The 12,000-nt window shown below is 34.4% G+C and overlaps 3 protein-coding genes across 4 annotated transcripts; 1 reads left to right on the plus strand and 2 right to left on the minus strand.

Annotated features, from left to right (window-relative positions):
- Window positions 1-76: 76 nt before the first annotated feature.
- On the minus strand, window positions 77-1,879 carry LOC105668312 (small ubiquitin-related modifier). Its single transcript, XM_012360622.2, has 5 exons — window positions 1,695-1,879; window positions 1,474-1,542; window positions 1,326-1,403; window positions 859-930; window positions 77-561 (listed from the first exon to the last, which is right to left on the minus strand). Exons 1-5 carry the CDS (start codon window positions 1,707-1,709, stop codon window positions 502-504), a joined length of 294 nt encoding a protein of 97 aa, XP_012216045.1. The 5' UTR covers window positions 1,710-1,879; the 3' UTR covers window positions 77-501.
- Window positions 1,880-6,516: 4,637 nt separating this feature from the next.
- Window positions 6,517-9,319, plus strand: LOC105668425 (alkylated DNA repair protein alkB homolog 8). 2 transcript variants are annotated; one of them, XM_012360816.2, is made up of 7 exons: window positions 6,517-6,979; window positions 7,072-7,303; window positions 7,377-7,499; window positions 7,555-7,794; window positions 8,032-8,417; window positions 8,483-8,638; window positions 8,727-9,319. In XM_012360816.2, exons 1-7 carry the CDS (start codon window positions 6,845-6,847, stop codon window positions 9,294-9,296), a joined length of 1,842 nt encoding a protein of 613 aa, XP_012216239.1. In that variant the 5' UTR covers window positions 6,517-6,844; the 3' UTR covers window positions 9,297-9,319. The 2 variants fall into 2 exon arrangements, with proteins under 2 accessions (XP_012216239.1, XP_012216254.1); XM_012360831.2 differs by having other exon boundaries at window positions 6,518-6,979; window positions 7,594-7,794.
- Window positions 9,320-9,447: 128 nt separating this feature from the next.
- LOC105668454 (exosome complex component Rrp45) lies at window positions 9,448-11,922 on the minus strand. Its single transcript, XM_012360856.2, has 8 exons — window positions 11,674-11,922; window positions 11,368-11,462; window positions 11,068-11,290; window positions 10,767-10,984; window positions 10,412-10,639; window positions 10,053-10,183; window positions 9,758-9,843; window positions 9,448-9,678 (listed from the first exon to the last, which is right to left on the minus strand). The coding sequence occupies exons 1-8, from the start codon at window positions 11,737-11,739 to the stop codon at window positions 9,607-9,609; spliced, it is 1,119 nt and encodes a 372-aa protein (XP_012216279.2). The 5' UTR covers window positions 11,740-11,922; the 3' UTR covers window positions 9,448-9,606.
- Window positions 11,923-12,000: the final 78 nt, after the last annotated feature.

The raw sequence follows: 12,000 nt of genomic DNA on the forward strand, positions 1-12,000 counted from the left end.
AAGACGTAAAGAACGAGCCAAGACACGCGACTTCCGAGGATGGGGTTAAATGGATAAAAAATTTACGAATGTCAAGTGTATTTATAATAATGGATAATTCGATTATTCTATTTTCCGATAAGTTGCTCTCACAACATACGAAAATGAAATCAATGCACAAGACACGACTGTGTACGCCTAAGTTTTATAAAATAATTCAGATTCACTGTTTGGCGATGTTTGTTAGAAACAACTTTCGCCTTCGTATGAAAATGTAAAATAGTACATTTTACAATATCGTATATAAAATAAAGACAATTACATTTTGTTTAATCATATATGCATGATGGATGTGTGCATGTGTGTGTTTGTGTGTATGTGTGTGTGTTTGTGTGTGTTGTGTTGTTTGTGTTGTGTTTATACATATTAATTTGTCCATCTTTCTTTGTTATAAGAATCACTTTCACTTTAAGAAATATTATAGAACGAAATGTTAATCCTTCTCTTCTCAAACTAATTCAGTTAATGACCGCCTGTTTGTTCTTGATACACTTCAATGACATCATCATTCTCCATTTCCAACTGAAATTAATATTTTATTAAGAATACTTTTTACTATAATAGATAAAATATTGATAAATATATAACATTTAAATAAATACATCTCTAAAAAAAAAAGAATAAAAATCGATTGCAAAGGGATAAGAAACTTTTGCGATTGTTCTTCATATTATTTAATCGTATCTGTAATTTTCAATAAAAATATCCAAGTATTGATTATTTTTAATTACAACACAGAAAGCGAGAAATGTGAGTACAGATTCAGAACGAGCACATTGTTCCTCCAAGAGACACCAAGTTACAATTATTATTAATTACCTGCTTTGGTGTTTCGTCATCATTGATTCTCTTGCCATCGAAAAGAAACCTAAGTGATGTCATCGGTACACCCTAAAATAAAATAAAACTCATTATTACAAAAGAACAATTAAACATATCTTGAAATTTAGTATAAAAAATTTCATAAACAAGTTATAAATTAAATATTTAATTAATTTACAAATTATATTTCTCATGCAAGACTCACTATTAAACAAGAAACATGAATCAAGCATGTTCAAAATTAAAAACAATTATTTAAAAAACAAAATTAAAAAACAAAAATTACAACCTTAAATATTTCAAAGTACTTTCGAGAAACATCAGAATTAAGACAAAAAAATTTCAATGATGCTTTTCCATTGATTCGTATTTTTCACAGTATTACTTGTAGAAAAATTTATACAATTGTGCATGCTTCAATAACGATATAATAAATGCGAGTAAAACAAAAAAAAGAGACCCACCACGCGATCGCTGTAAGATTTCTTCAACTTCCCCATTTGAGTGGTCATCTTTACCCTAAAGTGTATTTCATTGCTGTCCTGGAAAAAGAAGAAATCTCATGCGTGTGTGCAGAAATGTGTACGATATTATCCAGTATGCATCGCTTACGTTTCCGACGACTTTGAGCTTGATGTATTCTGAATTTGCGTCGCCTGGGCCGGCTTCGGGTTTCTGTTCCTAATAGTATATGGCAAGGTTAGAGCGCTAGTTCAAACTCTCAGCAAATCGGTGTGAAAAATCGGTGAAATAATCGCTGCTAGCTGCATTCGCAGCCGTAATTGAAAGGACGACATCGAGAGAATGTCGATCACGCTAATCGGATCGCTTACCTGATTGTCGGACATCGTTATCAATTAAATTACAACAAACTTCTTCACCACGCGCCAGAAACGCTAACCAAACACTAGCACGCAATATGGCGCCGCGCTTTTGTCAGTTTCACAGCCTACTCGCTTCTTGTGCCGGGAACGAAGGATCGTAACGGTTGTGCCGTTCGTAAACGCATCACTTTTCTTACAAAATAGGTTAGGTGGGGTAAGGTTAGGTTGGAAAAAGGATAATTTGGGATAAAGGTAAGGTTAGGTTACGTTTGAACAGTGAGCATGGACCTAGGAATATATGGACAAAGCGATAAGTGGTCTTATCGGTGGGGGCGGGGGGGTGAAGCCTGAGCGGCAGAGGGAAATCATGCAGCGACATGTTGGTCGGCTAGAAAAATGGCAATGTTATTAACTTAATCTTGGCTTGGCGTTGGCGTAATGAATAATATTCATATATTATAAATTCCGCGCTCATTTAGTTACACGGGTTACCCGTAGCCGCCATCTTGATCGGCTAGTTTTCCCCCAAGTCTATAGAGAGAAGGTTACCTCATACGCAAAGAGGGACGAGCGGCAAGAGGGGCATATGATGAGAGGGGCGAGCGGCAAGAGGGACAATGATGATCTCATCTACAAACAGTAGCTGTCTCTCTCACACGCTTTTGTATTTTCTCTCTCGCTCCTTTAATATAGAAATGCTTTGATGGCCGGTTTATGCTTCGGTCTTATGGCCGGAGCACAGACTTTTGCATAAAGCATAACGCATAAGCATAAGGAAATTGATTGGTCCATTTCCTTATGCATTTGCTTATGCTTATATATAGACCAATCAATTTCCTTATGCTTATGCGTTATGCTTTATGTAAAAGCTTGTGCTCTCGGCTTTATGGCCGGAGCACAGACTTTTGCATAAAGCATAACGCATAAGCATAAGGAAATTGATTGGTCCATTTCCTTATGCATTTGCTTATGCTTATATATAGACCAATCAATTTCCTTATGCTTATGCGTTATGCTTTATGTAAAAGCTTGTGCTCTCGGCTTTAATCTTGGCCGGAGCACAGACTTTTACATAAAGCATAACGCATAAGCATAAGGAAATTAATTGGTCCATTTCCTTATGCATTTGCTTATGCTTATATATAGACCAATCAATTTCCTTATGCTTATGCGTTATGCTTTATGTAAAAGTCTGTGCTCCGGCCTTAAGAGTTGATAACGTAGAATGCCATAAGGGCGTTTATACTTCCCTAGTCTTAATCTTATAGCGTTTTCGATTATACAGGATTTGAACGACCCAGGGTTGATCAATCACTATTTTACTATAAATGCAAGTCTTTCATTGGTGGAGAGGTTGCAATGACGTCATTAACCAACCCTGGGTCGTTCAAATCCTGTATAATCGAAAACGCTATTAATCTTGGAAAGATCCCATCTTTTAACTTTAGTCTCTAATGTCCTAAGGCCGGGCCAATGAGGTAAGTCTGACGTTCGACGCAGCACGAAACCGCGCGAAATAATGGTTTTCGATTTTTATAAAATACGAAAATGAGTGATGCTGATTTAATTGAATGTGTCCAACAATTCGATGTTGTTTGGAATAAAAAAAATCCAAATTATAAAAATAAATTAGTGGTTAGGTTTTGTTACATTTGCACATGCGTAATCCGAATTTCCAGGGAAGCATAAACGAGTCCTTAATGGCTGAGTTTATGGCTGGCTTATGCTTCGGTCTTAATCTTAATCTTAGTCTTAATCTTAACTTAATCTTAAGGACTCGTTTATGCTTCCCTGGAAATTCGGACTACGCATGTGCAAATGTAACAAAACCTAACCATTAATTTATTTTTATAATTTGGATTTTTTTTATTCCAAACAACATCGAATTGTTGGACACATTCAATTAAATCAGCATCACTCATTTTTGTATTTTACAAGAATCGAAAACCATTATTTCGCGCGGTTTCGTGCTGCGTCGGACGTCAGACTTACCTCATTGGCCCGGCCTTAGGACATTAGGGACTAAAGTTAAAAGATGGGATCTTTCCAAGATTAAGATTAAGACTAAGATTAAGACTAGGGAAGTATAAACGCCCTTATGGCATTCTACGTTATCAACTCTTAAGATTAAGATTAAGACCGAAGCATAAACCGGCCATAAGATTAAGACTAATAGCGTTTTCGATTATACAGGATTTGAACGACCCAGGGTTGATCAATCACTATTTTACTATAAATGCAAGTCTTTCATTGGTGGAGAGGTTGCAATGACGTCATTAACCAACCCTGGGTCGTTCAAATCCTGTATAATCGAAAACGCTATAAGACTAAGATTAAGATTAAGACCGAAGCATAAACCAGCCATGAGTTTTCATCGAAAAAATACTTTTATTTTGTAAAATATTGATAGCACTGAAAATTGCGTAATAAAAATTGAAAAGTAAATTAGAAAAGCGCCATAAATTACATATATTGCAAATTATAGCGCTAGATATTTAACGTTTATAATGTTAAATATCGCTGCAACAGATGCATTTGTAATACAAATTGCTTTATAGTCGTATTTAGACTGTAATATCAATGAAAATAAAATATAATTTGGGGATATACACAAAAAACATCATTTGTAAAGTAGTAAAATAAAAGAAAAAATAGTACATATTTAAAAATTATTTTTAAAATAATATTTACTGTTTATATGCATTATTTACAAAAGAAATACTATAAAGAAATTTATTTTTTATATTTAATTGTGAAAACCTCAAAAATTGTCAAGAAATTGTAACTAAAATTCATAAATGTAAGTACAATTCTAGGGTAATATAAAAAGCATCATACACAAATTTATTATGATACAAACTTAAATAATGAAATTGTAATATATGTTTCAACATTGCAAATGTGAATATTTATATGATAAAATTTACAAAGTGTTAACAATTTTTAAATATTTGCTAATAAAATATTATTGAAATGTTTCTGTTGAAATCTTAAAATAATTCTTTAAAACAAATATGATGGGGTATATATTAGGGATCATTAAATATGCGGCAACATTGTGATTATAAAATTTTATAAGTATCTATAATAATAAAAATACATTTATATATATATGTTGTATTAAAATCTGTGAATTGCGTTAAATTAATTAATAATTTTTTTATATTTATTGGCGACTTTTCTTTGATTATCTTCAGCTTTCCTCTTATCACCTACGTGCTTGTAATTTTTTTTGGCAATATTATAAAATTTAATGTGTACAGAGTTAGAAACAGTTAGAAAAGGAAGAACTTTGAAAGAGAGAGACAGCTACTGTTTGTCGATGAGATCATCATGCTCTCCCCTTCCTTCATCGCCCCTCGCCATCAAGCTGTTTCTAGCTCCCCCTTTACTTCATCGTCTCTCGCTCACAACCGGTTTTCCTGAGGTAACCTTCTCTCTATAGATCTTGTCGCCTAATCACCATAAACTTCTTAGCTAAGCGAGGGCAAGCTAAGAAGCTAAAAGGGCGAGAGGGCAAGGAGTGGAAGAATGGAGCGAAAATGGTGCAAACGTGAGAATACTCACGTTTATGCCCGATTCCATTAACGTAGATTAACTTTAATTTTGGTTCAACTTACTCTTCACTTTTTTTTAATTCTTAGAACTAGAAAAAGATGAAGAGTAAGTTGAACCGAGATTAAAGTTAATCTACATTGATGGAAATGGGCATTATAGTGCCTTACTTGAACGTCACGGGCAGAGTTGCCAGACTGGCAGCTTTGATCGAGGGCCGGATTCGGCCCGCGAGCCGCCAGTTGCGTATCCCTGCTATAGATAATAGACAAATGCTGGATTCACACTGGGTCTGATTTCCGACGTATTACGACGTCCGATATCCAATAAAAAAGATTGTTTTAATAAAACAAACTCTCATAGGAGATAATATTAAGGTCCATAAGCAAATGCATAAGGAAATGGTCCAATCAATTTCCTTATGCATATGTTTATGCGACTATGCAAATTTGTCTGGATAGGCCCTTAGGTTGCTCGACATTTTAGAAACAAAAGATACTTTTTTTGGTAGTTTTCCACCAAGAGACACAGGGTGTTTACGATAATTCAAGTTCGAGTTAGTTTCACTAGGACCGAAAAATGAGATAGACATAACCATCTAGAATCTTTATGATTTATGACAACTCAACGCTGTCTTGTATTGCTTGAGTTAAATTCATTAAATTTGTTGAGTTTATAGAGCAAATTTTATTGTAATAAAAAAATGTTAACTGCAAATCAGTCTATGAAAGAAACAAATAATGTTGGTATGTATGTTGTGTTGGTATACCTCTTTAATAGATATAATTATATATATATGTATATAATTATATTTATTAAACTCAACAAATTCAATGAATTTAACTCAAGCAATACAAGACAGCGTTGAGTTGTCATGAATCATAAAGGTTCTAGATGGTTATGTATATCTCATTGTCGGTCCTAGTGAAACTAACTCGAACTTGAATTATCGTAAACACCCACAAGCGACACAAAAGTATTATTCTCTCTGTTGCTCATTGAATATCAAACAAAGACAGAGTGATACTTGTGTCGATTTGTGTCAACTTGTGTCCTTTGCTGGAAAACAACCTTTGTATGAGATCCCAGATCGCGCGCATTTGTTATGAGGCAGGTCACACGTAGGATGTTTTGATTGGTTAATTCGTGACGCGACGGATGACGCGTGCGTGACGCGCTTAGTGGAAATTCACCCTAAGACATGCTATAGGTCTGTTTTTTATAGCTGAACTGGCTGCACTAGTTCAGAGTTTATCTTTCTCCTTCCAATGTAGAGGGAAAAAGATAAACTCTGAACTAGTACAGCCAGTTCAGCTATAAAGAACAGACCTTATGTTTAAGTTTTTCTTAGCGAATACTATTCGCCGAATAGTAAGGATTATTAAATTGTTCGTTCATCTTCATTTATCTTCTCAGGATGATATAAAAGAATGATTAATATATTACATAGAGAAATTTTTCTTTTGTTCGTTTTTTATTCTTTCTTCACAGAATACTGTAAATATAGACGCAACAAAATGGAATTAATTTTCCTCACTCAGAACTGACAAGACAGTACAATTGTCACGAAATTATTTTCTTTATACATTTAAGCATTGGAAATTATGTCTTCAAATGATGAAACGCAAATTGAAAACTGTAAAGAAAAAAACGATAAAAAAAGCGTGCGTAAGCAAAAACGTGCTTATTACAGATTACTTAGGGATATGAATATTAAATGCGCTGATAAACCTACTCAGGTAAATGCTACATATCTTATAATGTAATAATACTACCTAATTTTTAAGGGCATTAAACTTAATGCTGTATAATCTTGTTTAATTTTATATAGCATTTGATGATATGCAACGGTGGGTTGGTTACTGGTATTAAAAGGGAGACATTGCAATCTGTATTAGATGCATTGATCTCCAAATATACTTTAATAATGCCATTGGGAAAGTCGTATTGCTTCATAACATGCAATTCGAAGGAAGATGCGACTTGCATATATAATTATATTCATGGCCGTATTAAACTTCCGGGTCAAAACGGCCCCTTATATGTATGTTATACTGAAACAGGTATAAAATATTATAATTGTTATAGTATTATAATATATGAACTAAATTTAAAGTAAAAAGTTATTGTTTTCAGTTCCCAATATAGATAGCAATACATTCAACTGTACACTTCCACCTGGTCTTGTATTAATAGAGAATTTCATAACAGAAGAGCAAGAAGAAACTTTGTTAAGAATGATCAACTGGGAAGAATGTGGTAAAACATTTAAGTTGTCATAATACAAAAGGCGATTAAAATAAAGGTGTAAAAGAGTATGTATCATTTTTGCTTAAACAGAGTGCTGTTGCAGAATCAGTCTCATCGCAGTTGAAACATAGACAAGTGAAGCATTTTGGATATGAATTCGAATATGGTAGAAATATAGTGAATCCCGACGAGCCTATTGTTCCGATTCCGCAGGACTACAGATTTTTACAGACAATGTTCGACAAGTATGGTCATAAGTACACATATGATCAGTTGACTATCAACAAATATTTGCCTGGACAAGGTACTGTGTTTTATATATACACACACCTTAAAATTTTTTAAATGACGTAAATGATATGATTTATTTTTTCCTTTGCAAAAATTCAGACACTACTTTTTTGTAATTTTACACCAATTTATATCTGTTGCTTAAATTTGGTTTAATCATTAAATTGAATTAATTTATTATTTTATTAACAAATTTTTCTCCATCAGAGATTGGCAAGCAATTTTAATAAGTATGGTATTTATATAATAGGCATACCACCACATATCGACACGCACAGCGTCTTTGAGGACGCAATACTGTCTCTGTCATTGGGTTCCGCGTGTGTCATGAACTTCAAAAGGGAAACTCAGAAAGTAGATGTGTTCTTGCCAGCCAGATCGTTATTAATCATGACAGGGGAAGTGAGATACGCATGGACACACGGCATCTGTCCTCGTCAGAGTGACACAATTGCGACGGAGAATGGAACCACGATACAGGAGCGCGGCGTCAGGGTATCCTTCACTTTCCGAAAAGTACGACGAGGTGACTGCCACTGCAGCTTCAAGGAGTACTGCGACACTGCGAAACACAATACCACTTGCTTCATCGACGCTGACGCGGCGTCGGGATTAGAAAATTCATACGTACACGAAGTATGTAGATTGCGACTCAAATTCAACGATCACTTCATTTGTTAATCTGCTGATATTGCTCTCAGGTTTACGACGAAATATCTAGTCACTTTAACGAGACGCGACAGAAGCAGTGGCCCAATGTAACCAAGTTCCTCGAAAATTTGGACGTGGGCGCGTTGCTGTTGGACGTCGGCTGCGGGAACGGCAAATATCTACGCGGAAATCGGAATATATACAAAGTACTGTTCCAAGTATCATTAATCAACCGAGTTTGCATCGTTCTTTACGAGCTGCTGCTAAAACACTTAATCCCAACACTCATTCCAGACGGGATGCGATCGTAGTTCAGGACTGACGGACATATGTCGTAAGCAAGATTTCGAGGTTCTCCAATGCGACTGTCTGCACCTGCCGTACAAAGACGATTCCTTCGACGCGGCGATCAGTATCGCGGTGATACATCATCTGTCCACTCGGGAACGAAGACAGCGCGCCATTTCCGAGATCGTTCGAATATTAAGACCAACGGGGAGATGCTTGATTTATGTCTGGGCGAAGGAACAGCGCAAGGATTCCGCGGACTCGTTTTACTTGAAGTACGGCAAGAAGCTCAAAGGAAATGAGAAAATTGATCCGGACGAGAGCGGTCGTGAGACCGTCTCGGAACATCGCTTGGTGCTGCCGGTTCATGAAAACAGGTCGAATTTTACTCACAGCGACATGCTGGTTCCTTGGAAAAAAAAGGACGGCGAGCGTTTCCTGAGATATTACCACGTCTTTCAGGAGGGCGAGCTAGCCAAACTGTGCGCGGAAGTGTCCACGGCTTCAATCAAAGAGGTTTACTATGATCAAGGCAATTGGTGTGTGATTTTAGAAAAGTGTATCAAAAAGCTGTGAAATAAAAACTAGTTTATAGTCGATTTCCAGACGCATCTTATACTTTTCTCATGTTGCTGCGTAAGTTTAATTGCCGTCTCCATCCTTAAAAATGTAGAAAGATATGATTCTGATTAATTTGCTACTTGAATTAGAATTATGAAAAAGGAAATTATTACAAAGCATTTCATTTTATTAACTGTCATTCATTTGTTTTTCAGCATCATCGGACTATATTGGTTTCTATTTTCTTGTTTTCTTCGAAATGTACATCAATATTCCATCTATATCACATTAAATTATTATACTTTTTCTTTATGGAGTCAATAAATTAATGAGATGAATTATCCGACTCAGACTCGTACGTATTGCTAGGATCAACTTCTTCTTTCTCGGGTGAACCCTACAAGAACAATTAAGAATAATTAAGAAATTATGATTAATTGTAAATGGATCTCAAGTACATTTTTCCTCATACTTACATGGAAAACAATCAATTCAGCTGATCCCTCTTTGTGCTTTACAATATGACTCTTGTCATTGACATCTTCGACATCCATGTCATCATCTAATGCATTTTTATCATTAAATTAAATATGTATATAATTTTCTCACATTGTACATTATAAATGTTACACATAAAAGCAAGTTAAAGTGAAAAATAATTAATAGTAAACTTTAATTATTAGTTTTAATTCAATTTTTTAATTAAAATGTTTCTAATTTAACAAAATTAAAATTAACAATGCAAAAAATTAAGCTTGGCTCTAATGATACCTTCGCTAATAGTTGATGCATCCCGTCTATTTTGCAATTTGATATTAATATGATCACCAATCTTTGTTGTGAGCTTATTCATTTGAATGCTCTCTTTAAATCTACATATGTTGTTGTTATCTTTTTTGTACCTGAAATACAGAACACATTTTAAAGTGCAATCACTAAATCAACTTCTTTTTCTTGTCATTTAAAATAACTAAAAGATAGTTTATCAAACAGAATTGCAAATATACGTAAAGTCTGCTGTTATTTCTGGCATCAATGCGAAAATTTTTGGATTGCATTACGTGTTTAAGTTACATTTACATGAAAAATAAGTTTACATAAAGGCAGTGAATTTTTTTAAGCAATTATACCGTGCTTGCACATCCTGCATTACTGCTTCCTTAATTTGCTGCACCAACGTGGCGGCATAATTCGCCGCGTCGTTAGAAACAGCAGATATGACGTCCTCGACTATCATAGTTTTCGTTAAGTAATCGAAATGTAAACTGCAAAGTTCTCTATAAGAGTTCATCCCGAGAGTGAGCTGAGCAACGCCGACTCTTTCTTCTATGTATGTGGGGTCCATTATGGTATTGCCACTGTAAAATTTATAAAAATTTTTTGTTTTTGTGTCTAGAGTATTTAAAAGAATGTTGAATTTTGTAATAAATTTTTAGTACTAAATATTTTGCAAGTAAAAATGTGAAAAATAAATGGCTGGTTTACCATTCGAAAGTTATGAAAGATACGGAAATTGGGTAATGAAACAATGTCAGTGGAAGAAAGTCTTTCTCAGAAGCTGAATGTATAATAACTTCCTCGCCGGTGGAAGTGACATCCGGCCGATGAAAATGCATGAGAGCAGCAAGTGTCGCTATGGAAGCACAATCAATCAGATTCCCATCATGATTTATGATATTGATATCAATTCTCAAGTTCCACACCTAAATGAATAAATATGTACGTAAACAAATTGCTACACACACATTATAATGCAATAGTTAAAAATATCGAATATTCTAGTGACCTTCTTATCTGCTTCAATACAGAGAGATTCCAAGTCCACACATTTTGAATCCTTGAAACACTTTTCCAATTGCCTACTGATCAGTATGGAAGCTTCAGATTGTCTGCTACTCTCAAAGTGTTGAGCTGCCAATGGAGTTAATTCGACATTTATACGTATTGTACCTTCGTTAGGACGAGAAAATTTTGGCTGTTGTATGTCACATGATACTTGTGCTACTGCTCTGCAAAAAGATTCTTCTCAATGTTATGCAGTGTATATATACATTAAAGTTAATCCATATATTGTTAAAATGTTTACTTTGTGTTTCCCAGAGATACTATGCAGCATCCCCAGTTGGAGCCAAAATAAATCTTTATTGGTCGTGGCTCTAATAATCTTCGACCATCTAATCTCTGCAAAAATACAACAAATTTATCATCATATTTATATTTATTAAACTTATAAGTAAGATAATTCACAAAAAATAAATTCAATATATTCTAAAATGTATATAAATTATAATAACTGTATGAATTAAAAAATATACAAATATATTTATCAATTAAACTGCCAGTAAGTTTGCATTAAAAAAAGATTTTTAATACATATAATTATTATACTTACTGTTTTTTCTTCTATGCATTTGTTTACAAAGTTTCGCTCGCAATTTGTAAGAAGAATCTCTCTCATTTTTTATAATACTTGTGAAATTTTTTGCAATAAGATCCTGCACAATTAAACCTGGAATATTAAAATAAACCAATAAGCATGATAACATATACACGCTGAAGAAATATAAGCATAACTACAGTATGATCAGTAAATAGGCAAGGGATGAGGGTTTATCCAAACGAACTTGCGACAAGCATATGCACAAGGAATTGGATTGGTCCATTTCCTCATGCATTTTTTTTATAAACCAATCAACCCTGCTTTTGCACTATACAAGTC

The sequence above is a fragment of the Linepithema humile genome, chromosome 6 (genome assembly GCF_040581485.1).
Source record: "Linepithema humile isolate Giens D197 chromosome 6, Lhum_UNIL_v1.0, whole genome shotgun sequence".
NCBI classification, from domain to species: Eukaryota; Metazoa; Arthropoda; class Insecta; order Hymenoptera; family Formicidae; genus Linepithema; species Linepithema humile.